At 53.0% G+C, this 26,245-nt stretch overlaps 7 protein-coding genes across 7 annotated transcripts; 3 read left to right on the top strand and 4 right to left on the bottom strand.

The window, feature by feature from the left end:
* Nucleotides 1-127: 127 nt before the first annotated feature.
* Nucleotides 128-5,198, bottom strand: FIBRA_03294 (uncharacterized protein; the record flags this gene model as incomplete). Its single annotated transcript, XM_012325138.1, has 5 exons — nt 128-2,428; nt 2,481-2,701; nt 2,757-3,735; nt 3,786-4,776; nt 4,825-5,198. The coding sequence occupies 5 exons, from the start codon at nt 5,196-5,198 to the stop codon at nt 128-130; spliced, it is 4,866 nt and encodes a 1,621-aa protein (XP_012180528.1).
* Nucleotides 5,199-7,230: 2,032 nt separating this feature from the next.
* On the top strand, nt 7,231-10,032 carry FIBRA_03295 (uncharacterized protein; the record flags this gene model as incomplete). Its single annotated transcript, XM_012325139.1, has 18 exons — nt 7,231-7,246; nt 7,307-7,416; nt 7,469-7,702; nt 7,758-7,848; nt 8,125-8,195; nt 8,260-8,287; nt 8,349-8,497; nt 8,551-8,572; nt 8,623-8,684; nt 8,736-8,773; nt 8,828-8,852; nt 8,903-9,151; nt 9,204-9,288; nt 9,349-9,628; nt 9,682-9,733; nt 9,785-9,808; nt 9,864-9,961; nt 10,014-10,032. The coding sequence occupies 18 exons, from the start codon at nt 7,231-7,233 to the stop codon at nt 10,030-10,032; spliced, it is 1,653 nt and encodes a 550-aa protein (XP_012180529.1).
* A 400-nt stretch (nt 10,033-10,432) lies between these two features.
* FIBRA_03296 (uncharacterized protein) lies at nt 10,433-12,206 on the bottom strand (the record flags this gene model as incomplete). Its single annotated transcript, XM_012325140.1, has 11 exons — nt 10,433-10,501; nt 10,557-10,605; nt 10,661-10,689; nt 10,769-10,879; nt 11,010-11,155; nt 11,209-11,253; nt 11,319-11,412; nt 11,470-11,544; nt 11,597-11,655; nt 11,719-11,930; nt 12,043-12,206. The coding sequence occupies 11 exons, from the start codon at nt 12,204-12,206 to the stop codon at nt 10,433-10,435; spliced, it is 1,053 nt and encodes a 350-aa protein (XP_012180530.1).
* Nucleotides 12,207-12,717: 511 nt separating this feature from the next.
* FIBRA_03297 (uncharacterized protein) lies at nt 12,718-15,933 on the bottom strand (the record flags this gene model as incomplete). Its single annotated transcript, XM_012325141.1, has 12 exons — nt 12,718-12,813; nt 12,864-12,870; nt 12,933-13,099; nt 13,150-13,610; nt 13,674-14,098; nt 14,155-14,393; nt 14,449-15,018; nt 15,071-15,216; nt 15,270-15,366; nt 15,442-15,660; nt 15,727-15,798; nt 15,856-15,933. The coding sequence occupies 12 exons, from the start codon at nt 15,931-15,933 to the stop codon at nt 12,718-12,720; spliced, it is 2,577 nt and encodes an 858-aa protein (XP_012180531.1).
* A 468-nt stretch (nt 15,934-16,401) lies between these two features.
* Nucleotides 16,402-17,527, top strand: FIBRA_03298 (uncharacterized protein; the record flags this gene model as incomplete). The annotated part of the gene is made up of 3 exons (XM_012325142.1): nt 16,402-16,413; nt 16,462-16,917; nt 16,973-17,527. The coding sequence occupies 3 exons, from the start codon at nt 16,402-16,404 to the stop codon at nt 17,525-17,527; spliced, it is 1,023 nt and encodes a 340-aa protein (XP_012180532.1).
* Nucleotides 17,528-20,477: 2,950 nt separating this feature from the next.
* On the bottom strand, nt 20,478-21,433 carry FIBRA_03299 (uncharacterized protein; the record flags this gene model as incomplete). The annotated part of the gene is made up of 2 exons (XM_012325143.1): nt 20,478-21,188; nt 21,239-21,433. 2 exons carry the CDS (start codon nt 21,431-21,433, stop codon nt 20,478-20,480), a joined length of 906 nt encoding a protein of 301 aa, XP_012180533.1.
* Nucleotides 21,434-21,772: 339 nt separating this feature from the next.
* FIBRA_03300 (uncharacterized protein) lies at nt 21,773-22,336 on the top strand (the record flags this gene model as incomplete). The annotated part of the gene is made up of 2 exons (XM_012325144.1): nt 21,773-21,931; nt 21,989-22,336. The coding sequence occupies 2 exons, from the start codon at nt 21,773-21,775 to the stop codon at nt 22,334-22,336; spliced, it is 507 nt and encodes a 168-aa protein (XP_012180534.1).
* Between the last annotated feature and the right edge of the window lie 3,909 nt (nt 22,337-26,245).

The raw sequence follows: 26,245 nt of genomic DNA on the forward strand, positions 1-26,245 counted from the left end.
CAGTGCTTGCCTTCCTCGAGACAGACAACCAACACAAAGCGCATGCATTTTATCTTACATTGTTGCTAAGATTCATGATTCATATAGCTACACTGGCAACATTTATAAAAAACAGGACAGACAGACTTCATGCTGCCCTCGCGTATGCGTTCCAGACACGCTCAGAAACAGCACGTTTTGGACAGCGTCTACCGGTCCAGAGGTAAAACTGCTTGAAGCCTTGCTCAAGCAACACCTCGACACCCCGCACCCGGTTCCACTTCTGCGCCACGTCTGCCGCCAGTCCAAGCAATGGAGTCTCCGCAGGCTTGTACGCCATATCAACCACCACGCCAGGATATTGACTTGCGAAGATTGAGCTCGGGAGGTACAACGTGTTTTCGACATTCGGGGAGGTGCTCGTCGCCGACGCGGGCACGGTTGAGATGATCACAGTAGGAGGCCGACCGCCTTCTGGCCAGGTGCCCAGTTCGTCGATAATTACCACACCCGCGTCGGGGAATGCGTTAACTAGGACCTCCGCGCTTTGCCTTGTCCTATTGTAGAGGTATATGGCCTTGACCCCCAGCTGGCGCAAGGCGTAGATGGCTGCGCGTGAGGTACCACCGGCTCCAATGATAAGCGCAGCATCAGGTGTCTGTGCTGTGTTCGGCAGAGCAGACCGTATGCACTCCAGAATCCCAATCCAGTCAGTGTTGTCGCCATATAGCAAGGGCGAGCCATTCGACTTCTTTCTAGGCACAATAGTGTTGACTGCGCCAATAGCCTCCGCCTCTGGTGACAATGAGTCCAGCAAAGGGATAACGTCCAGCTTGAAGGGGATGGTCACTGAGGCACCGCCGAAGTCGGGGGAGACTAGAGCCGCTTTGATCTCTTCGCCAACGGACTGAGTTTCGAATAGTTCGTACTTGTGTGGTAGCCCAAGGATCTGGAAGGCAGTATTGTGAAGGGTTGGTGACATCGAATGCGCGATCGGGTTGCCAAAGATGTAGAAGCGCTGAGCCGGACTCTGTCCAATCAGATGCAAAGCAGTCTGGATCTCAGCGAAGGAGAGCTGACCCGGGGCGGCTTTCGAAGGAAGGAGAGGATGCGAAACTGGGCTCAGGGTAGGGTTCAGAATTCGGGATAGCTGGCCCTCGACGCCCATATTGATTCCGATCAAAGGCTTCCCGTTCGTACTCGACTGCATGCGCTTCGCAAAACGGTGCAGAGCAAGGTTATCCTCAAATCCATTAGCCTTGCCCACAATCTTAACGATGTCGCCAAACTTGGAAGCAATTTGATATTTTGCCTCTACCTCCTTACCGTCCCAGAGCATGTTGCCGCTCCAATCGTGCCAAGAGGCAATTATCACGGAATGGCCCTTACGCGCCACAAGCTCTTGGATGCGCTTCTCTGACCAAGAAATTTCCACATCGATGTACTCCACACCCATCCGGGCAGCAGCATGGAACAACTCAAACGCTTCCGCTTCCGCATGAGGGGGAAACTGTCCTCCTTGGGATATGGTCCGAGTGGTAAAGACAATCGGCAAAGACGTCTTCTGTCTTAAAGCAGCGATCTGATCGGTGACATATGCGACAGAAGGAATCCAAGATCCCGGCCGCTCAAAGTCCTTCTGCGAACGGAGCATGTCGACGCGCAATTCGATGGCGTCGACGCCAGTTGTCAATTCTTCAATGTGTGCCAGAGCAGGGGCGATGTCTGGGTACGTGAGCGACAGGAAGTATGTTCTCCTGTCACCAGTCTTTGTGGGCGCCAAATTCGGCCGCTGGCCAGTAATATGGTGGAAAAAGCGGTCAACTTCATCTCGAATACTGTTCTGGGATGGCGACGCCTCCACTACGAGCTGAGTGTCCGCATGTCCGTTAACAGCGGAGCGTACAGATCCAGTTCGATTGACGAACACATAACTGCAGCATTCTGCAAACCATGGTTCACGGCGCTGGAAGACGTCCATGATTGGCTCTCCATATGCTGGGCGAAGCGTCTCTTCTCCAAGGTACTCGACGACCTCGTCCATATCTCGCACCACATGCACCACAGGGCCGTGTTTGGCGAACGCTTTGAGGAGATCTCGGGCACCCGGCGTCTCCACGATGCCACCACCAAGACTGATCACGTATCCCTTGGGATGTTTTGTGATCAACTCCTGCAGCACTTCAGTTTCAGCTGCACGGAAGGCGGGCCATCCGTGTTTGTTAACAAACTCTCGAACTCCGGTCTGATGCTTCTCTTCAAATACCGCGTCCGCATCCAAGAACTGCCAGCCGAGGACGGACGCAGAAAGTTGACCAATGTACGTCTTCCCAGATCCTCGCATTCCGATGATGATGATGGATGCGGCAGTGTCTTCAGTAGCAGGTCCGCTAGCGGACGCTACAGAGTGGGAGACGGGAAGTTCCACACCCTCGACGTCTATACCAATCTTAGGATACAGTCAGCATTGGCCGAACCCTATCGTCAATCGAGCCGCATACCTTGTTCACAAGGTCATCCCACCAGTTGGGCCAGGTTTTCTCGACACACCGCTTTTCCTCCAAGACGGTATCTTTGACCACAGTGCTCAAAACACTAAATGCCATAGCCACGCGATGATCGTCGTAGCAATGTATACTCGCTCCTGCCTTCAGTTCTTGAATCGGCTTGCCGTAAACCTCGAGACCGTCGTCCAGCTCTTTTGTTTCAACGCCGAACTTGGCTAATGGGACAATCTCAGAAACGATCCAAATGATGACGGGCATGCCACGACTCACCTAGTTGATCTATCATAGCCCGAATGCGGTTGCATTCTTTCACCCTCTGGTTCGCAATACCCAGGATTCGCGTAGTTGTCGGCCTTGAACCGTCTGTCAGCTCTCGCCCTTGCAATGGTGTGCCAGTCGCGACGGCAGCAAGCACAGACGCGGTTAAGAATGCATCCGTCATCGGCTCCATGTCCACGTATCCTAACGCCTTGAGCTTGCCTAATGGGGGACCTGTTACTGTAGTCTCGGTCTCGGTTTGGACCACCTCGCAGCCCATCGGCTCCAAGACCTCCTTCGCGAAGCGCGCATCACCCTGAAGTGAAGCAGATCCGATGTTCGCAATAGTACACGTCGTCCCGGTGATCGCGGCGATAGCAAGAGGGTAGGTGGCGCTACTGGCATCCGATTCGATGTTGTAACTTGAGGGATTCGTGTAGACGGCCCTCGGAATGTGATACACATCGAGCAGCTTCCCAGTAGCTTTGTCTGCCTGACGTTCGACGTTGATACCGAACGTCTTCATCATGGCGATCGTCATGTCGATGTATGGCTGAGAGATGACCTGCCCCCCCGTAAGTTCTAGCGTGACGGGATCTTGGGCGTATGGCGCACATAACAGAATGGATGAGACATATTGGCTAGAGACGCTCGCGGCGAGTTGGATCGTCGAGCCCTTCAAACCTGCAGGTGCGACAGACAGCGGGAGACAGCCCTGGGATTCTACATAGTTGATGTCGCTTCCATTGGCGCGCAGTGCGTCGACGAGTGGTCCGATCGGGCGTTGCTTCATGCGCGCGTTTCCAGTAATCACAGTACGCTCGCCTGTAGCAGATGATTGAACCAGTGTGCAGACCGTCGTGAGAAAACGCGCCGCGGTACCGGCGTTTCCGAGATAGACTTCTTTGCCATTCGGAGGGACTGAGAGGGAGCCTTCGCCTCCCTGCACAACGAGAGTCTCACCATTGTCTTCCCAAGAGAAGCTGGCACCCTGCACATTCGCTTCAGTATGAATGCAGCGAGGGAAGCAGTGACACGTACCTTGAGCTCTACTAGCGCATTCATCATTACCTGCGTATCGTCAGAGTGCAATAGATTCTTCAAGCGACACGTCCCTTTGCCCAGTGCGGCGAGAAGCAGAGCTCTGTTTGAGATACTCTTCGAGCCCGGCGTCGCCATGCGCACTGGGCTTTTTGTGGGCGTTCCAGGTATGACTTTGACGGCTTCAGACAGGGTCTTCGCGATCACGCTGTCCGCCACGACGGTCGCCTTTTGCTCGTACGTCGCCCCGATACGCGACAGTATGACGATCTTCTTGTGCGGGCCGCTGTTCTTCTTGTCAATCTTCATTATGTCCAGCAGCTTCTGGACGCCGAGGCCCTTCGCCGCAGGAAGGCTGGCAATACGCGCGTCGGACAGAGATACGGGGAGGTTGTACGCTTTCAGACACCGCGTTAGGCGGCCCACCGCGACTTGGCTGAGCACGCCCAACTGTCTTGCGACCTCTGCCTCAAGAAGCATACCTACGCTAACACACTCGCCGTGCAAGATTGTGGGCGTCAGGACGGCCTCGATAGCATGTCCGATGGTGTGTCCAAAGTTGACAAGGTTGCGCAGGCCAGTCTCGCGCTCGTCAATGGTGACTATATGCGCCTTGACCGAGATAGAACCCGCGATTACGGAAAGTAGAAGCTGCTGTGCGGGGGAGCGAGTGGACTTGGTGCGCCCAGAGAAATCTTTCGAGGGCGTCTGTATTGCCGCAAAGATTTCGGCAGAGCGCGATTCGAGTGCAGAGAACTCGTCTTCATTCCAAATCGCGGCAGTCTTTACGACCTCGGCCATTCCGTTTGAAAACTCGCGCGCAGGCAGTGTCTCGAGGAATGCTGCGTCGATGAAGATGTACTCCGGCTGCCAGAATGCGCCGATGAGGTTCTTCCCGTGTGGGGTGTCGATGGCAGTCTTCCCCCCCACGCTGGAGTCCACCATCGCGAGCAGCGTGGTGGGGATCTGCACAAAGCGCACTCCGCGCATGCTGTACAACATTACAAGGACGCATTGGCACAGACATCGGAGCACTTACAATGTAGCGGCGACGAAGCCTACCAAGTCACCAATTACACCCCCACCGAGGGCAAGCATGACCGTATCGCGTGTGCATGTATTCAGGAGGAGAAAGTCTTCAATCTCTGCCTTTCCCTCTCGACTTTTACTAGTCTCGCCTGGTGGAATAACATAGCTCAAAAACCTCGCTTGCGCGGAAAGCTTGTGCTCCTCGAATGCTGTCTGAAAAGCCGCCAGGTGGAGGCTCGCGACGTTTGTATCTGTGACCAAGACATAGGTGGACGATGGGAGTGTCTGCAGAACGGTGTCGACGATGTACGGGACAAGGTGGAGGCCGCAGTGGATGGACTCCTTCCCTAGGATGGAGACCTTCTGGATATCGGCGATAGACATTTTGGGGGTTGTGAGACTGCTTCGCAGTCGCTTTGGCCGTCTTAAAGGGGAGAATCCGCGCTCGATTCAGCGGCAGTGCGACTGCCCACGCGCGGTACGGTCGCAGGACCAGAGTATTGCCTCGAAATGACCGACTCGGGTTCTCTCCTAGGTTTCGCTAAGAACGCTGATGGACTACTCCTGGGAGCCAACGGCTGTCGATCCTCAGTCGTGAACAAGCCGTGAATGAGTCGGAAACAAGTCGGAAATGTGGGGGTGTAGACGCCGGTACCAATAGATGGGGCAGATGGATGTAAACCCAATTCCAGGGTTCACCCATGATTTGTGGTTAGGGTTCTCAACTTTGGCTGGTTCAACGCTTCAAGTTGGTTTGGCAAACGCTACTCTCGGCAAGCATCCCTTCTACTTCCCTGATTCTCAAAGCTAATGATACCATTGACGCTACCGAATGCTTAATCTATACTTCTCCAATAACCATTACTCGCCTCTGTATAGCTCATTTCAAACGTTCATGTCATAGCGCGCAACGTTCGACAATGCATCACTCAATTCGAGCTACATAAACTCACAACTTGGAGCGAGCTAGTCGTATCCTATACATACGTACGCCCAGTGTCCAGTCACTTCCGCTCGGACGCTCGGACGATATTGTTCGCCCCGAGCAAGTCGGATTGCAAGATTATGAACGCAGCGGAGCGCAACGGACGAGGATCTTGCGTGAATCAAATCTACCATAAAATGACATCTCGCCATATTATCTTCATTCGGACTTCCAACAGGCCGTGTGCAAGTACATTCGTGCGCCATCAGCTTGTGGTACAACAGGGATCTGGGTGAGGAATAGCTGCACAAATCCGTCTGATCTGGTGCTAAAAACCCCAACTTGACTGTCTTTTCAACATATTCAGATACGAGACCAAGTATGAAAGGCTTTTGAAATACCATGAGGAAAAAATAGAAGTTCAAGTCCACAAACATACACTGTGTGCGTGCCTGTATTCGAAGTTGGTTAGTGCAAGTTAATTCGCGCTAGACGTACATTATTCACATATGTGTAGCCCGGTAGCCAGGCTCAACTTCTATTATGACAAAGTTAGACTGAGAAACATGGCAGCCAAAGTATTTGTAGTCCCCTCAAATGTCCATAGATTGTACCTCGAACGTCGAAATGAAAATCCTGAGGGACTCACTTCTAATTTTAGAAACAACGATATATATAGACGAGGACGAGATCAACGAAAGCACTCAACCATGATCAGTAAAATTAGTCCGCGAGTGGAACAATTTATTTAAATAAACTTGACTCGGGTGTCCTGTCTCCATGAAAAGTATGTCGTCAACTGAGGCCCGTTCTTGCACATTAGGTCCTATTAGCTTCGTTGCGAGTGGCCTTGGAATGGACACTTGGACATTGCTGGGCACTAACCGTAAACATTTCGAGCCTCGAGGTTCTCATCAGGGTGCGGACGATATCGGGAGGTCCGGGACGACACTGGTGGCGTTTCATGGACACGATCGACTCGTCGAGACTCGAGCGCTGCAGTTCCGGCTCTGCACGTACAATGTCCTGTATATCTGACACTGCGCGTACACCAATGACGAGAACACGGCGGGTATCAGCTCACCTGAGTCCAAATGCACACGCACAGACAGCCCACTCGAACGATGGTGTCCAATTTAGCTGTCAAAAAGGACGAGCTGCGGTGAACATCACGGAATGTTTCCCGGGACCGACCGTGCGCGGGTTCGCGTGTCGGAACAGAGCACGATTCCGCGACTCGGAGGTGTCGAGGGAGATAGCATTTGAGCCACAATTGGACCCGTAAATTTCCCTGAGTTCGACGCTGGCCAATGGAGATTGAACGGGGAGCGCGACGAGGTCGGAACAGGCCAAAAAATCAGGCATACGCCCGGCGTCTGGCGGGGCGGCGGTTGTGACGCGAGCGACTCGCCAGAGTCCACCACTCTTTATCTTGCTCCTCTCCCATACATAAGTTATACCCTCTCCTGTGCTGTTTGCCCAGCCTTAATCATGCAGGTGGCTCGTGGTATGTTCTTTTATTTCACTTCAGTCTGTCCGAGACCGTCGGGTTGATCGCTGGTTCCAGTTCGCTCCGTCGTCGGGAAAAGCCTGGTCAAGTCTCGGCCGGCCGCCTTCACGCCTCACACTAGACTCCAGCTCACAAGGAGAACTGCTTCTACGGAATCTGCACCTCTTGTATGTCATCCCTTGGTCTTTTGTTTGATCAATATGAACTTTGCCATGAAAGGCACCCCCTCCCCCTCCAAATTCTCGCTTCTGGAGGCGTTTCTTGCAGACAGTCGGTGGAGTGACCCTAGTGACAATTGGGAGTCTCGGTGCATTCTACTACGTCGCGCAAAAGGACAAGACTCCAGGTGTACAGCTGCCTCATGACCCAGAAAAGAAGACACTCGTCGTTCTCGGCAGTGGGTGGGGTGCGACAAGCTTGCTGAAATCGCTCGACACGACAGACTACAACGTGGTACGTTTTCGTGGGATTAACCCTGTTCGCTGCGTCCCTGAGAACTCGCTCCTAGATCGTCATCAGCCCCAAAAACTACTTCCTGTTTACTCCGCTCCTACCCAGTGTTGCGGTCGGCACGCTCAACCCACGGTCCATCATCCAACGTGCGTCATTATTTCTTGTCCCAGATGCCCCCACTTCTCAGTTGCACGGTGTCACTCTATTCCCATAAGGCGACGTACGCGCTCATCTGCCAGTCGTTGATACTCTCCGGCCCGTTGCACTGTGATTCTGGTTCACGCATACTGTCAATTGACTCTGGGCCATGGCCGCAAGTGCTGCCATTACCCGAAGTCAGATTGGGATAGCTGCCGCTCTCATCGACCCTGTCTTATTCGTGACCGTGGCTTTCGGACTCATGTGCTAATGGCCTCGTTCAGCGACGCGATATGTCACACGTCATAAGACGCGACAAGTCTCCGTGATTGAGGCCTCCGCGACGGAAGTCGATGTACGTTACATGCTCGGCTGCGAGTGCTTCCAGAAGACACGCTGATTTTGGATTTCGACATTAGCCTATCGCGAAGACTGTCAAATTCGCAGGTGGGTATATCCGAGCATTTATCGCAGACCGACTACATTCAAAGCGCATATGTTTATACAGACACCTCTGAGATTCAGGGTGAGGTCGCGGAGACGTCAATCAAGTACGACTATCTCGTGTTCGCCGTGGGTGCCGAAGTACAGACGTTCGGAATCCCTGGTGTGAAAGAGCATTCATGTTTCATGAAAGAACTAGAGGATGCTGAGAAAGTGAGCTTTTCGTTCACACAGTCAGTTCCGTCGCTGATCGACGTCTGCCATAGATGCAACGGCGGTTCCTCGACTGTGAGACACTTGCCATATGTATGGGATTTCCACTGATTGTATTGCTGTAGGCCTGGAGTCTGCCGCGTTCCCTGGCCAGTCGCAAGACGAGGTCAACCGTCTGCTCCACATGGTGTGTATGCCGACGCTCATCTTAGATTTCTGTGATTGACCGTATCTGCAGGTCGTTGTTGGGGGTGGTCCTACCGGCGTTGAGGTTAGGTGCGTCCGCCATTGATCTTTCGTCTGTCATTACAGCGACTCATTTCCGCGCAGCGGTGAGATTCATGACTTCCTCGAGGTGAGTTCGCCGTGCATGATTTGAAACTGTATCACTCAATCACCGTCTAGGAGGATCTGCGCTCGTGGTATCCGGAGCTCGCGAACAGCGTGCGCATCACGCTGGTAGAGGCGCTCCCGAGCGTGCTGCCCATGTTCAGCAAGCAGCTGATCGACTACACGGAGTCGACATTCAAGGAAGCCAAGATCGACATCCTCACGAAGACGATGGTGAAGGAGATCAAGGAGAAGAGCGTTGTACTACAGCGACCTGACAAATCAATTGTGGAAGTACCGTGTGGCCTCGTTATCTGGGCTGCTGTGAGTAGCGTGTTCTCAAACGTGGATCTGCACTGACCAGGGTGGATGGCAGGGCAACAAGCTCCGCAAGGTGACCCAGGATCTGATGGCCAGGTTGCCCCAGGCACAAACCAACAGGAGGGGTGTAGCTGTCGACGGTAAGTCTTCATTTTGATATTCGAGGAGACCTTCATTGATCGACTCTTATGCGCTGCCAGCCCACCTCCGCATGGAGGGGACGGATAGCATTTGGGCGATCGGAGACTGCGCAGCGACGTCGTATGCACCGACGGCGCAGGTGGCATCGCAGCAGGGAGCCTACTTGGCACGAATTCTCGCGCAGATCGCTAAGCGTGACAACCTAGAAGTGCGACTCAAGACGCTGCAGGATGGGCCACAGACGGAGGAGACCAAGCCAGAAATAGCGAGCATCGAGCGCCAGCTTGTGAAGACGGAAAAGCTGCGGCCGTTCCACTACTCGCATCAGGGCTCCCTAGCGTACGTTTTCCTTCGTCATTGTGGCTATGCGCCCAGATTTACGGGGTGTATAGGTACATTGGATCGGATAAGGCTATCGCCGACTTGCCTTTCTTCAATGGCAATGTGAGTAGAATGAGTATGCATACGTCGATGTTCATTGATTTTGTCAATCAGCTTGCAACGGGTGGTGTGGCAACGGTGCGTCTCCCAACTTGGATCGTAGTCGCCGAATTCCTGACTTAGTTTTTGGTAGTTCCTCTTTTGGCGAAGCGCCTACCTCAGCACTCTCTTCTCCCTGCGAAACCGCACTCTAGTTGCGACCGACTGGATTAAGGTCAAGCTATTCGGACGGTGCGTCATCTGCTTGATTCCTAGGATGTGGTGACTGACTCTTTATTCGTAGTGACGTGAGCCGTGAGTAGTGTGGCTGGCTTGGATATGGAGCGCTTTAGCGCAGTTGGATTGCGGACATTTTTTGTGACGACACCGATAGATTTATACGATATGTTCATTTGATTTGATAGATGTCGCTTACTACACACATTTAACATTAGGTTTCTATCTTGACATCTTCGGATGGATTCATTATTTTGAACTTATATATCCGGAGTGCCCCTGTCCCTGATCACGTATGGTGGTCTCTCGCATAGTAATGTCTTGAATCCTAGACCCCTCAGCGACAGAGATCTAGTTCATGAAGGTGGGATTCGATGCTCGACAGCCATTATTGTCATTGAGACCGAAACTTCAGAATTTGAGTACTGCACGCCCCACAAGCTTGCCACTCTCCAACTCCTCCAAGACACTAAAAGAAGCACCGCATTATCCAATGACGTGCATGGCATCCAGAGAAGATTCGTCAGGCCTAAAGCTCACAGGCTGTAAACCATACTGGTGCGCACCTGTTGATCTCTTCAAAAGGCCGCTCGACATAATGAGCGCGCACCTTCCCGCGCGCCGCGAGCGCAAGTGCTTCCTGTACAGCTAGACGACCTCTATAATTAAGTATGAATATCTTGCTGAGTGTGTAATATAGAATACGAAAGGCACCCAGTTTGTGACGCGATGAGTTTAATCCCCTGTGGAGTTCGAAGTCCAAGACGTAGTGACAACGACCTTAAGAGCCATATTCAGTGCAGAACAAATATTATAGCGTACCCTATCGACAACGAGCCCGATGGGAAAGTCGGTCAGAGTGGGAGGGACGCCAACACAAAGTATGGTGCCCTGTCGCCGCACATACTTCGCTGCCTGAACGTACGACAAACTCTGCGCGTACATACAGTGCACACCACCGGTATGGCATGAGCAGCATAGGTGTAGAGAGGATGTTCAGACAGAGCAACGAAAAGTGAATGCATGAGCCAAAAAGATGACATATAGAGACTGGTACACGTACAGAGGTGGTCGTCACGAGCGCCGCATGCACACCTAGTGGATCAGTTGCAGCACGCACATCCGCAGGAACATCCGTGGATTCGGCGTAGTCGATAAACGCCTCGGCACCGAGGGAAAGGCAAAGTGTGCGCTTGTCTGCGCCAGTGTCTATAATGACAAATGGATAACAATCAACATCATTGTATAGCGAAACAACGTACCAATGGCAGCAACGCGCAGGCCACGGGAGATGGCATATTGTATGCCTAAGAAGAATACGATATATTGGTCGAAGAGCTGTCTCCCAGGATAAAAAGATGGGATGACGCACCGAGATGGCCGAGTCCCCCGCCCCCGCCTGAGATAACCAGCCAACTGCCCGTGGGCGCATCCAGTTTCTTCAGAGCATCGTAGACAGTGACACCCTACAGAGAATTCATTATAATAATATGTGGGGCTGTGAAAGCAGAAGGGTTACATACAGCACACAAGATGGGTGCAGCCGCGACGCTCGAAAGGGCCGCAGGGATCGGAATGAGCTGATCTACGAATGCCACCTGGATGTCTACTGTGTGCTAGTCTAACTTACGCTGTCGAATGTATGCGTACCATGTACTCCGCAAATGTTCCATCTACATCTCTCCCCGACACCACGCGATCGGGACAATCTGCATAGTGTAGCCAACGTCAGTTCACTGAAGCATTGACATTAGGCATAATGGTTCACATACGTTGATCAAATCCTCGGAGACACATATCACATCGCATGCACGTCCCAATAGTGTGTTTGATACCAACGCGGTCGCCAATTTTTACGCCACGATCGGCCGTATGCGCACCAATGGCGACGACACGACCAACACCCTCATGTCCGCCGACACTAGGGAGCAGCGGCTGCTCTAGCCAGTCGCCTAACATCAGGTGCAAGTCGCTGTGGCATACCCTGCACCATGCCATGTTGGATCAGATAGCACCACATAGTATCGGTCGACAATGTAAGGGAAGATGAGATTGATCGTATGGGAGCCTAATGCCCAAGTTGCACGCGGACTCACCCAGTATACTCGATCTTTACGATACATTCGCCTGGTGCGAGAGCAGACGGATTCTTCACCGGCCAGTCGGAACTCAGCTCGGTGCGCATACCGAGCGCTGTGGTCACAGCAGCACGTGTAGTTAGAGGTATGGTCTCATTCTGCAGGCCGAGTTGAGACGCCATGGATGATACGGTACCGGTCGAAAGTTTATGAAAATGTTACTCCAACGTGGGCAACGAGAAGCTCAAAGCGGAAGCGGATCCCGATGGGCCCGAGAGCAGAATTGTCTCAACCTTGGGTCGCCTGACACGAAGCCCATAGATTGAGCTAATATACGCTATTACGATAGCGTCACTCAGCTACTGACTACATAGTATAGAAGACTAATCAGTGAAATGAGAACCTCTCTGATAAAGAAAGACTGACGTTCACACGCGCCTGAGTAAAGGAGCAATGAACGATTGCAGAGGGCCGCGGCAACCAGTAAATATGTGGATAGCGGCCAAAATATCAGTCGAGAATACAATAATGATAACCTACAACAGATCTCAGATTGACGTATCATTAGATCACGATAGCAATAGGCCACACTGACTGCAACAGGGATTTAAGTATGACGACGAACGATCATATGAATGATGAGAGCTAGTTTTTCTCGGGTATTTTACCGGATGCAGGGAACAATCGCAGTGATTATACAGCTGCTTTAATGCTGTTCAAACGAACAACCAACGGTAACAGTGATACGTTCTCACTCGAGGCATAATATTGCACACAGTCGAGATGAACCTAATTCAAGCATGAGCAAGATCAATGAGCAGAATTCCGCGCATCCGTACCTTGAACCTAATGAACACGAACCATGAAAATGTTGTTTTTAAAAGAGAAGAGAATCGAGGTTTACGCACCAATGATTGAAGTTTGTTTCAAACTTGCTGAGAAAATCCCATCGCTTGGCCATCGCCTGGTCACCTTCGGGCATGTCCGCAGCTGCCAGTGCCTGGTTGGCAGATTTTGTGAAGGATGCCGTATACAGAGCAAAGGTTGAACAAGTGACGATCAGGCGTGAATACGCCTATAATGAAGTCAGATTAACTGTATCACTGGACTTCAGAGAGTACTGACGCGGAGTAACTTTGAACTAGTCAGCATACACTCTTTCAAACACGTGTCCAAGAAATCGACATGGTCTCTCAGAAGCTGATCGACGGTTTCAACTTTCCCAGCCTCGAGTCTTCCTTCGAGCTTGCGCCAGTTAGGCTCGAGTACTTCAAACGTTGCGAAAGCCAAAATTTGTTGCACGAATGAAAGCATTCGTGCTCGGAGTAAGAAAACACGCTTGCGCCAGTTTTCAAAGTCGGTATGCCAGTCATCAGCCAGCGACTGCGGGACAGTGTCGGCCGGACGAGTAGCACGTCGCCAGGGGGATGTCTTATGTTCTATCCACATGGAGGAGAGCGACTGTTCGACGTGTTTGAGATGCAATAGAAAACGGAAGATGAGCTGGTAGCGTAGAATTGTCTTGCGTGAAATTACTAGTGACAACGGGAACTTCACCGTGTAGTCTAACGTTAGCGCGTCAATGGCTGCTTGCATGAACCATAGCGAGATCTATCAGCGTCATCTCCAAAGGCAATACACATACGTACCCAGAATTTGTTTCTTGTCGTCTTTCTCCTTTTCTTTCTTCTGTTCCTCGTAGGCATCTGCGCCTTCGCCATCTTCACCGGCAATTATACCATTCACGCTGACGACCTTGAGCAGCCACTCATATAGCCCACTTCCCGCCATGATTACACGCAGATCTTCGCGAAACATGGCGTCCTCGCCTTGCGTATCAGTGTTGAGCGCGAGGTCCAGCAAGCTCTGAAGCTTCACAAGCGAGGCGGACTTCGCTGATTTGCGAAGCTCCGTGTGTGAAAGGTCAAGAAGATGTGTGAGGAAGGACGACTGTGAGAGGAAGAAAAACCGCTTCAGAGACCGCAATCGGGGCATCAGTTGTTGGTCTTGCAAGAGTAGCTGCAGAAGCGTGCGATTTGCATGTGAGTATGCGTCATCTATGGATTTATACAGTCTGTAAGCATGATGGTTGTTAATAACATCTAGTAATCATCAATGAATCAGAATTACTTCTCGTCATCCATAGACAGATCTTCATCATCTGCATGGCTGGGGTCTCGTCCAATTTCAATACCACATTCTCGGATAACATTGAGATACTTTCCCGCTAACAGTATCTTCAATTTCCAACGCTCCAGGGCAGGCGGGACACAAGCACCTCCAGGTAATCGACCTCCAACGGTCCGGGGTGGGGGAACTCCGGCCTGATGACGCTTGGACGAACCGTTCATTGTCGATCCATCTCTAAGCTGCGATTTCATGCATCAACATAGCACATATACAGTATAAAAACCGCAACATTACCGTATAACGTCGTTCCCAATATTCATCTGTATAGTCCATCTCCAGTGTGCCCCGATCGATAAACTTGCTCTCCTTCACACACAGCTCCTCATAAGGATCCACCAGATGACCGGTACGAATCCAAGCCTGTACCATCTCGATGTATGGTCTTCCAGACGAATGTAGGAGCGCGCCATATAAGGTGCGGGCAGCGGGATCACCGGACATGTTTTGCATTCGCTCGTACATGATTGCCAGAACTTCCCCGCCCTTAACAGCAATCCCGCTGGTACCGGCGTCAGCACCAAGTCGAGATCCTTTGTTGATTTCGGATAGGACTGCTTTCAGCTTGGTGCCACCTAGACCCAGTGCTTCATTCCGCGCGTCCTCTTCAGAATCAGACGCGCTTGCCGAATCAGAGTCAGACAATGCGGTGGAAGGATCGTCAGCAGTCGCGAGTTCTGTGGTAAGCAGATAGAGTAGTGACAGCGTGTGCAATGTAGGATGCACATAAAACCAGAGCTTTTGCAACGTGAATTGTGGAGACGTGCTAAATGCATGTTCTAGTTGTGCCAATAACGTTTGGTAGTCCTAGGTGTATGTGAATGGCTCCGGAGATAGCCAGAAGGGTGAATGGATGTACCTTCAACATGTCGCGCATCGCAGCGCACAATGCATGATTCACGAGCCCAAAATCAACGTGACTTCGTAGCTCTATGAACGAAGTGATAGCGGTGTAGTATGTCGCGAGCGGAAGAATCCTCTCAACTAGATCACGAAGCGATGGATCTATAAAAACAGTTGATTATTTCTCTACATGAATGCAGGAGCCTTGGGCGCACCTAATAAGGGTGATACACTAAAGCGTACGCCTTGTAAAGGATCATCGTCTTCAGGTGAGTAATTGGGATGGTAGGTTATATATGTCCCTTCGATTCCCTATGAATTTAAGTCAATTCTGACTTCAACACCCTTATCACAACTAGGCCATAGCTTTGTCGAGACGTTTCGCACCATCAGAACAAATAAGAGGTCCTCTAAGAGTAATGCCTCCTGTATATCAACAGGAACCCCATCTAAGGTGTCCTTCGCCTTTCCCTTTCCTTTTGAATTGCTTTTTGGTACCCCAGAACTGGATACAACGCGGGAATTCAACGGTGCTCGCACGAATGAAGTTTCAGCGATAAATGAGGGCTCGTCGCGTCCTGGTACGAGTTTCTTCATAAATGTGATCTAAGCACAATCGCGGAGAGTATGCTCACCTCGACTTGAGGTATCACGCGACGAAGGCATACGCACCGGAGGCCCTTCCGCAGTTTCATCCTCCATGTACTGACGAGTTCTTCGTACAGATGCGATCGTTCCTGTAACCTTAACCGGGAGTGGGAGTTAATTAATGTGAACTGTGAAGCATCCCGCTCCACAAACTTTGGTGTATTCTTTAGCAGACAACGTTATATTCTTCTTACGTCCCCCGATCCGAGAGCGAGGTGTATATGGGTCCATGTCTGCAACCGAGCCGCTTCAAGAATAATGAAAGAACGTTGCCCTATTTGAAAGGTAGATGGCGAAGACTGTAGCCTAGTTCGACCACTATTTCAGAATCCAGACCGCCGCTCAGTCGCGACCAGAGAACGCGCGCGAAACGTAAGCGCCCGTGAGCGTCTGATTATGGATACACGTGATGCTCTCCAAATCGTATTTGAGTAATTCATGCCAGAATACGTAAGCTACAGTGAAAGCTCACAGCCATTAAAAGGTGGATTTGTGTCCATACCATTTAAACCCGTGCAATCAATATACTATATAAGGCAAAGATAAGTTCACAATACGTTATCCCAAATACTCGTGAATTGACTTGGCACTTGACGCTTCGTCTGTACGACCAAACTACTTGCAACCTGTGGGCCGTGACGTTCTCACTCGCAATCCAGAAGAATGCGAGATGCAAACGTCTACAGCTTGCGGAGGGCGATGCCTCGCATGGTGAGGACGCGTTCACCACACATTGACGAGCGAGCTAACTATGTGCAGAGCTGGCACCCGCGCAACCTGTATAACCTGTGGCGACGTCAACTGGGAGGAAAGGTCGAAGACACAGTCTTCACACAGACACCCAAAAGCTTGTTTCAACAGCGTTGGGCCGCCAAAGCACTCCTTCGCGCGTATCATGGGGATTACATCAACGAGAAGATTTTCAAGCGTTGGTACCTGCCTTCAACGTTGCCAGACGTGCGTTCGCAGGCGATCGGTAGTGCTGCCGACGCTGCGTCGCTCAATAAATGGGCAAAGAGGGAACAAGCTGCCGAGAAAGAGGCGAAACGACTGGAGGACGAACGAACGAAGGGGCTGGCGCCTGTGGGCAGTTTGATGTTCAGAGAGGTGGAGAGGCGGATAGACGTCATCGTGTTCCGCTCGTGTTTCGCGCACAGTGTATACGAGGCACGAAGGCTTGTGGTGCACGGAGACATCATGTTGAACGGGAAGAAGGTACGTTTGTGTACTTCACAACATGACGATCACTAACAGGCGAATGCTTCGGTAGCACACGAATCCTAATACCAGACTAGCTCCAGGCGACATGATCTCGGTGAACCCTGAGGCAATCCGCTTCTTGCAGCCCGATGCGGCACAAAATGTTACTGACGCCGACGCTGTCTCTGAAGAGGGGGCACAAGAAGATGCACCTTCAGCTCCCGCAGCTTCTGAGGTAGACTTGGAAGATTTACAGGAGGCGGAAGCTGGTTCAACGACAGCAGCATCGGAATCCGATGCAGTACCCAAGCGCTCGTCATCTAAATCGTCTCCACCGTCATCTTCAAAATGGAAAAAAGGGTCTGGCTCTAACTTGACGCCCTTCCACCTGCCGTCGTACGCCTCGCCCTTCATCTTCATTCCGGCGTACATCGAGCCTTCGTTCTCTACCTGCTCTGCTATATACGTCCGTCACCCTACTGCACGGCCAGGCTACTCAGAGATTCCTACGCCGTATGATGCTGACGGAGAGATTGTCCGCGCAGCCTGGGAGTGGTACACAAGGGTCCGCCCGCGGATGCGCAGCAAAAGCCAGCTGGCCAGGATGCCCGAGAATAGACAGTAACTTTTTGTCGGTACTCTGGATTGTTGTCGCCGTCTATGATATATTCGTGTATTCGCGTACTCTGCGATGTGCCTCAGGTCTGAGAGCTTGGGGTTCGTGCGCAAGCCATAGGCTGCAACGATTTGTATGCATACGCGGATTCTGTAAGGTAAGCTCAGTGGTTTACACCAGTCCATGCGTGCTGGCAATTAGCAAGCCGTAATGGCAACTATTATATACGTACCAATCACTCCCTACCTAGCCAGGTTATACTGAGTTCCTCCACTCGGCGCGGTCATCGTCGAGATTGGTCAAGGCGAGGCGCATATAGATAGCCTATCACGGCATGACAGAAGACGATCATGATTAAGCTCGAGCCTCGAGGTCATTCGAAGCCTCTTGCCTGATAAGTGGTCCCTGTACAAATCTCCAGCGTGGCATCTGAAAGACATACACCGTAAGAAGATATCAATATTAGGATTCATTCGCATATAATTACATAGCGCAAGTGCTAAGTCAACAGGCGCGAGGCAGCGACAATTAATCAATGTGCCGGCAGCGACCTGAGGATGCCGTCGACGGGACAGACTGAGATAGAAGGTGTCCAGAGAACGGGACAAGGCCCGCGTCGTTCGCACATCGTGCCAGGCCTTCTGAGTTATAGCAACACTTTGGGCGATCCAACGCAATTAATCTACCGTACCAAATATCTCCCCAAGTCTATATAGATCAGCGTGGTCGTCACCATCGTAGTTGGCATCGTCAGAGCGACCACTGGGAGTATGCATTCCATCCGAGGAGTCGACACTCGGACGTGCTCTAGTACCCGCTGACAGTGACATACAAACCAAAGACACGCGTGGACACGCCAATATCTGGCCTCGTGTCTGCAAGGTTACACAGCATGTGTCGTCAGTGTACATTGCGACGGTATACATGTGAGGTGCCGACTCGCCGCATAGGGGATGCGCGCTATGTGAAATTGTCGCTCACTCGACCGCACCCTCCTCGCCCGTCGCCACCCGTCCAGCACCGTGCATGATCAGCCGGCTTGCGCGTCGACGTGTTCAGAAAACCCGGACGCGCAAGCGCTGCACAATGCGGCTCCTTCCAGCGTGCCAGCCTCGCGGCACGCGGGGGACCATCACTTTGCGTCTGAATCGAGCGGCGCAAAGCTTTGAAGCACGACGATGGAGGGAACAACGCGCACCGCATAAGAGCGTATGCATACCCTTCCGAGTGCCATTGGAGAACTGGCTAAGGTTCGTTCGAAATCGCCGATCACCAAAACACGCGAAACGATATCTGTAAGGTGGCACTTGTCAACATATTATAACCCTGGTGTGAGTATATCTGAATAGAAAGGCATCGATATGCATACTGTGGTCTCCAATAAACCCCAACTCGACCCAAACCTGAGCTTATCTGCTTAGGTGACGCACCATGTCGGATTATCTGATGATCGTAGGTATTACCTTCTTTTGTGCATCTTGCTGATATACTAGTAGTAGCAGTCTCATGCTTAAAGCTTGAAGACCAGTGAAAAACGCGTCGTGACATATCCGCGGATATAGTTTTTGATCATTCGAAGCGTGTCTCATATGCGGCAATCCTTTAAAATGTTTGCATATCACTGCAAGTACACAATAGGCTACAGCGGTGAGCATTCCGCCGCTAGTAAACACGCTGACACGGTCACGTACCCTTTCTTATAACGCGAAAAGAAACGACCCGCCACGACGGACTTTTGACTGGGCTTCAAGCTCTCAGTGTTAGAACAAGAAACTGTGTCATTCAATGAGACAAAATGAGATAGACTAAATTGGCATGATTTACATATTCAGCTTTCTTCCATGATGCATTTTCAATGCAATTCATCAAGTGACCCAGTTTCTCAATTCAATTTATGTCATTTTCAACTGGGAGCTTGAAAAACTTGATTTTCATTGCAACTTGAATAACTCGGAATGGGCCATCGCCAAAATGCGAGAACGATTATCTATGCTGGTGGCAATTGACGATTATGGGCATGAGTAGATATGCTCAGATAATATACCTATTATCTAAGATCAGTCCATGTCCCAAGCATATCTGAGCGTATCTATCTATATCTGTACGTGACCTTACTTTGTAAAATACCTGTTTGAGTATACATATGTATATTCATTCTCGCACACTAGAACACACGTGACCGCGACGCGACGCGCGCCACGCGCCACTGCATCACGACTCCAAATTGTCAATCAACCCCAAAATCAAAATCAACATCATTCCACTTTTCTGCCAGCTGAGTTTTGCATCAGGGTGATGACTCATAACCCATGGCCATCGATTGTGTTACGTCCCTGCTCGCCGTCAAACACGTCGTTCATTCAGTATTCCGTATTCTGCACCGTACCATGTGGTCAGGGAGCACACCGCGCCCCCGACGAATCTCCATCCGCATCAAGTTCAAAATGATATATGAATCCGAACAGATTTGCCAGCAGATCGGCAGGAGAATCCAAGAAAGGAAGCCACACAGGGGGGTAGCAAGGCATACGCCATAACGGATGACTCGATGGGCGCAGCCGGGGCACGCACGCTCTTCGCTTCCAGCAAACCTGGCACTCGTGTTGTAGCCATCTTCGAATCAGCACATCACAAGTCATACATAGTCGAATATTCATGTCAGCGTGGCTAAGCAACCAAGGAATACAGTCGTCGAGATCGTTCGAGGTACATCTGGCATGGGTCGGGGTATCGGGTATCGACCATACATGGGTTCATTAGACTTCTCGCCGGAGCCACTGGCAGCATCTAGGCCAGAGAACTACGCGCTCTCCAAGGAGGCGGGCCAGGCGGGAAATTGCGAATTAAATCAGCAGTGAGGGGTGGGGGTGCTGGCCTACGTGGATAGAGTCGATTTTGAGATGTATCGCGTCGTCGGCATACCTCCGCCCGCCCGTCATCTTCTATAACACCGCACTCTTCAGAAGATCCCGGGGACCAGCTTCCACGGCACACGCTCTGCGTAGTCCTCCCACTCCTGCCCAAACGCGCGGTGTAGCGCGACGTCCTCCGCAGCAAGCCGCCGATGTGTGCTCCGCAGCGCGTACACGACCTTTGCGGACCAGAATCCGAGGACCAGCCACGCGAGGGCCATGCGCGGCAACATTCCCACCGTCAGCGCACTCCGGCACCCTGTAACTATTCCAGGCGGGATCGACGCCGCCAGCTGCCCCGATGGGTTGGACAGCGTCCCAGCCTGTGCGAGGAGCGCCGCGGCACATGACCCCACGCCCGCTCCGAGGCCGAGCGCACACTCACGGAGCCATGCACCGCGGGCGAGCCCGACCGCGGTCCCGCCGATAAGGGTAAGGTATATACCTGCGTAGCTTGGGTGCCGCACGCGGGCATACGGGCCTGTCGTCACGAGAGCGTGTGTGGGGGCGATCGCGAGCTCAAAGGTGAAGAATGGACCGAGCGCTCGGAAGCAGGCGACACGGAGGATGGAGCCAAGAAAGGTTGAGAGCGCGCCGAGAGCGAGAAGCGGGCTGGGTGTGAGCAGCGAGTGGGCGTGTGAGGGCGAGATGTAGGCGGGGAGGAGAATAGAGGAGATGAGCGATGCGAGTGGGAATGAGGGGAAGCAGAGGACGGTCGTAGCGAGCATATCAAGGACAATTTCAACCCAGACCATCATCTAGAGAATAGGAATCAGGGATGTCAGGGTGGAAGAGAGGGCGGACGGACCTTGGAGCAAAAGGTTACCCAACGAACACACCGCTCGAAGAGGGTACGCTGTGCGACGAGGTGCTTTGGGGGTGGTGGTGGATTTGGTGGTGAGAGGGAGACGTGGACAGATACGCCTGTGACGAGCAGAAGAGCAAGCTTGCAGAGCGCACCCGCAGCTGTGGGGTCGAGAACGGAGTGGAGTGGTGAGGGCATTGGTGGTGTCCACACTGTAGGCTTTCGGGGGTAAGGAAAGGCAAAGGGTAGCGGGGGAGGCAGACGAGGGAGGAGAGAGAGGAGGATGGGAGAAGGACGGAGAAGGATCAGGGGCGGGAGTTATATGTTATCCGCGGAAAGGGGAAAGAATCTCGGATGGAAGTCTGACCTTCTTTTGGATGACCGCCCCGCAGGACCCGGCCTGGGACAGACACGTCCAGATGCGAGCTGAGGATCTCCACGACAGCCGCAAAGTCAGCGTCGTTGACCGCCCCGTCGGTTTGTCCTCACCTGCAATGAACATCGTCCGTCCGGGTGCTTACCTATGTTGGCTGCACCATGGCATTGTTTCTGTCTGGGCAAAGCCCTGCGGGCGTGCAAGTGTCTCTGCGGACGCCTTCGCACGAGTCTGGAGTCTCACATATACTCACGAGAGTGAAGCGACTAAACCAGAAATCTGCCTTGTCAATCTGTCAATGTGAAGAAGAACCGCGCTTGGTAGGTAATAAGATTTGATGTTCAATGGCGACAGACGCAGAAACTCGCGCAGCTTAGCTCGGCGGACGCCATTGGGACGATGGAGGCCAGGAGCAAAAGTCAACCATCCTTCCGCGACACTCGCTCGCCCGGCCCACCCCGGCGTCGCTTGCCGCTTTTGGCAATCCGGCCGTTGTTTTGATGGCGCTGTCGGTGCCTCCGGCGGCGCACAGTGGCGGTCGCCCGGATTCCGGTAGCGAGCTGGCTGCAGAATCGGACACCATTAATGAACGATTCGCGCACACCAACTTGGAGCAGCACCGAAATGCTTCAGTACAGGTGCTCCAACAGCAGGTTATCCGGACTCGCATCACTCTGATGCTCGCTTGCGGTGCAACGACTTGGCGCGGCGGGGCTTTGTACTGAATACAGAGCCTGACGAGGGTGCACCACCCGAAGCAGACTTTCCGGTACCGTCTGAGGCTTTCCTGGAAGTACACCGCCGGGTAAGCACCGGCGACTTATCCATCTTTGCACTCGGAGTTTGTCCCCAAGTTCTGCCAAGCGGCCGACGCGCAGGCCGCTGCACATATGTATGGATCATGACACCCATTATCGGCGACATCTCGCAGTCATGCGTGAGTAGTACGTGTGCCTTTCTTCTTTTCGCCGCATCCGCTTACTGTAAATACGCCCTATCTCCCATCAGAATCCGGTCTCCAGTCTCCTACTGCCAGTCCAGTGACCCCAAAATTGCTGTAATATGTTGATCCCGTTTAGTCACGCATCGACCCCTCGGACTTGATCAAATTCAAACTGAACGCTGGTATCTTCGACTTCGACATGTCTGTAGTAAACATATCCTCTCTCCGATGAGCACGAGGCCAGGGGAGTGTTTATCACATTGCACAAAGACATGTCGGATGACACGAGTGAACCCATAACGGGCAGGTGTCACAGTGCCTACACGTATGTTCGTGAGAGTTTGTCACAGTTGCACAATCTGGTGAACCACTGCTTTAAGTACGTACCCAAATTTGTGTCATAATTCTGAGGCTTGAACTTTCAGTCAAAGTGGTACAACAGGCTCTAAATCGGTAAGAAACGATAAGTGACAGTCACACCATCCATAACCGACTCTCAGACCATTATCATACTCCATCGTCAGCAAAGTGCAAACAAGATTATAATACCATACAATCATCAGATAATCTAGCATGGTGCATTATCTAGGAAGATAAGCTCAGGTTTGAGTGAGTTGGGGTTCACCAGAGACCATAGTCTGCATATATGTGCCTTTCTACGAGGACAAACTCGCACTAGGATCATAATAGATTGACAAGTGCCACCTTTACAGATATTGTTTCACTCATTTTGGTGGTGGTGATGGGCATACTGAGTCTTCCTACACAAGATGTCAAGTCACGTTCGCGAAGACAACTCTCTTTACATTGTGATCTCCTGGATGACTTTGACAATGTGATATGGGGTGCGTGTAAAGCCAATCGTTCATTTTGGCTGAGCGTGCTGTGACGTGTGACTGATATCCGGCATATCGCAGTACTTCCCAACATCATTGTCCCAACTATGGCCGAAGTCAATTACTCCGGAGATTCAACCTTTGTCCATTTGCATTCATTCTCTTGTGATTCGTCCTCGCTTCCGTTCTAGCCCTCATCCCGAAATGGGCCCATGTACGCAGAGACATACGTGGACTAGTGCGGCCACACGGTTAGGTATCATAGCCAAGCATTTGCTTGATCTCCCTCTGTGGTCACCCGGTACGTGTATTCATCATTATCCACGCTTCACTATAGATACAACGCACCAGGCTGCTCCCTTCTGCGCTTGAAGAGGCACTATGACCCTGGCTGCGGTCATGGCATCCCACGCGCGGCCTTCTCGCCTTCCCTCTCTCCATCTCCAATTCTCCGACCTTCGCTTCCGCCGAGCATCACCGCACCCTGAGACCAGTTCCACACCCCGAACCCAGTCACACGCTCCCGAGCGTGTCCGCGCAACCGCACCCACCCCGAAGCGCAATGCCCACAACGCCCTGGCTGCCCGACCCGACCCGCGTCATCCCTTTTCCACGAGGTACGCCCGGCCATTATCCCGTGCGTACCCTCGATCTCTTCTCCCTATCCCCGGCGGCCTCCACTCCTCGCTCTCACATCAGCGCTGCGGCGCGTTGGCTCCTTCCACGCCCACGCGTCGCCGGTAATCACATAGCCACCTACTCACAGGACCCACCGGTCTCCCTCCTGCCGCGCCGGTCTAAACGCTATTACAGCCCCCGCCCGCACTTCCTCCGTGCCGTGCGCACCCTATCGCCCCCCGCCGCTTCTCGCGACATTTGGCCGCGGCCCGGTCATTATGCAGGCTACTCACTGTATTTCTGGCGGGGCGCAGCGCACAGTCTCCGCGGATCCCGGTGCCGCCCCCGCCATTTTGGTCTCGCTAATATAAGCTTTGACCGCATCGCGCCAAGCTGGCATGCCCTATTCGTCTAGCTCACGACGCGCGCGGTGTTCCCTCACGTCCTAGCCCGTGCCTTCGGGATGCGTCTAGGCTCGAAAAACTCCCTGCGCCGTGGACACCTGCATGCCTCGATCCGAGGTGCGCACGAGTACAGGCCGCCAAGGTCCCCGGGCGAAAGTCTGCGGTTGCAACGCCGTGCGGCATCCTGTCCGCAATTCCAAACCTATTGCGTGCTGGGAACGCATGACCGCGCTCCCGCCTGCGGTGGGCGCGGCAAAGAGTTGGATCTGGCGCGCCCGCCGAGCCCACTCGCCTCCAATGCTCCGCTATCCTCCTTGCGCGAGTCGTCGCAGCCACGCCAGCATGCCGCCCCTCGAAATTTTAACCACACGAAGTCTTCGCTTCCGCGCCGTAGTCTCCTGCTAGACGCCCGGTCGCGCGCACACCGCACCACGACCTCGCGAAGCCACTGCAATGGTCCACCCGTGCCCCAGACCCTGAAGCTTCCCGCGTTCTGCGGTATCCAGGCTCACATATTTCGCCGGTGTCTTCGTTTGTGCAAGCGCACGGCTCAGTTCGCAGGTGCCAAAATATGACAATGACGACGGTGGCCCACGTCCGTTCCTCGGGGTGGGGGGCGACACGGCTCGGCGCCCGCTCTGTCGCGGTTCGACGGCAGCCCGGTCTCGAGGTGGGGTTCGAGGTGGGATGTCCATCGAATGTCGGGTGCGCGAGGGGCTGCGTTCTGTTGTTCACACTGCTCAAACGCATCTGGATTCCATGAGACGCGATCCTACTGCGCCATTCTATCGGACGCGGTCACATTGTGCTCTCCGCCTATTCAGCCCGCCGGTACTTTGATACAAGCGCGAGGCGGATATCCAACGCTAGTCCAGCGCCGAGCGCACGGGCAGCACACGGCACACGGCTGGCGCGCTCGCCACATCATGTCGAATCTGCGTCGTCCACGGTCCACCTTCTTCCCCTGCACACGTTGTGTGCCCACGCCGCTTCTCTGCGCGATCCTCTGTGCACGCTGGCCGGCAGACGCTGCACAGTGGCGCGCACTACCGGCGCCGGTACGCATTTGGGTCCCCACTTCCGTGCATCGTAGTCACTTGAAGGGTGGGTCCACCCGAAGAGCTTCGCAGCGATGGGGCAAGCCTGCCAGTTGGCGTCACCACAGGATTCTCGTTCCAATGACCCATACCGCTGCGGCGACGGCTGCCACCCCAGCGTTGCCAGTGCCTTCATCGGTCTGCCTACGGTGATGAGTGGTTGGGCGTGCGGCAACGGTAGGTGTCGAATATGACGGGCGTGTGTGTGTGTGCTTGTTCGACAGGCGTGCGGACATGTTTGCAAGCACTGTATCTCTACATGGCGACAGCGTGCAGGACCTACATGATTGATGGATTGCTTACCTGTGAGGTGCACACATCCAACCGGTCGCGACTTGACACGGGGCGCATCACGGTGCTGCACCTCAGCACCGTCAGTGTTCGCCCTTTCGTAGCGGACTGGTCGTAGCCGGGACCCCGTCGGCGGACGCATAGCGGCACGGTGCCCTCAGCCTGGACGCGCGGCGAAGATGGACGGCTCGGGGCTGTGCCAGCGGACCGCGCAGCCCAGTGCGCCAGCCTTTCAGCGACTGGCACCTCGACGTGACGTCCGGCTGTCGTGCGCATGCGAACAGTACTCGCTGCAGAATCCGCCTCGTTGTCCTCGATACCGCCCAATGTGCGCCGCAGGCTGCTGACCTGTCGCGCGCCGGCGTTCTCGAGATTTTGCCGCTTGAACATTGACATATCGACGGCCCCATTTGCTTCGTATTGAAGATGATCGAGCGGGGGGGGG

This window comes from Fibroporia radiculosa (genome assembly GCF_000313525.1).
Source record: "Fibroporia radiculosa TFFH 294 genomic supercontigs, scaffold1823, whole genome shotgun sequence".
In the NCBI taxonomy this organism is placed as follows: Eukaryota; Fungi; Basidiomycota; class Agaricomycetes; order Polyporales; family Fibroporiaceae; genus Fibroporia; species Fibroporia radiculosa.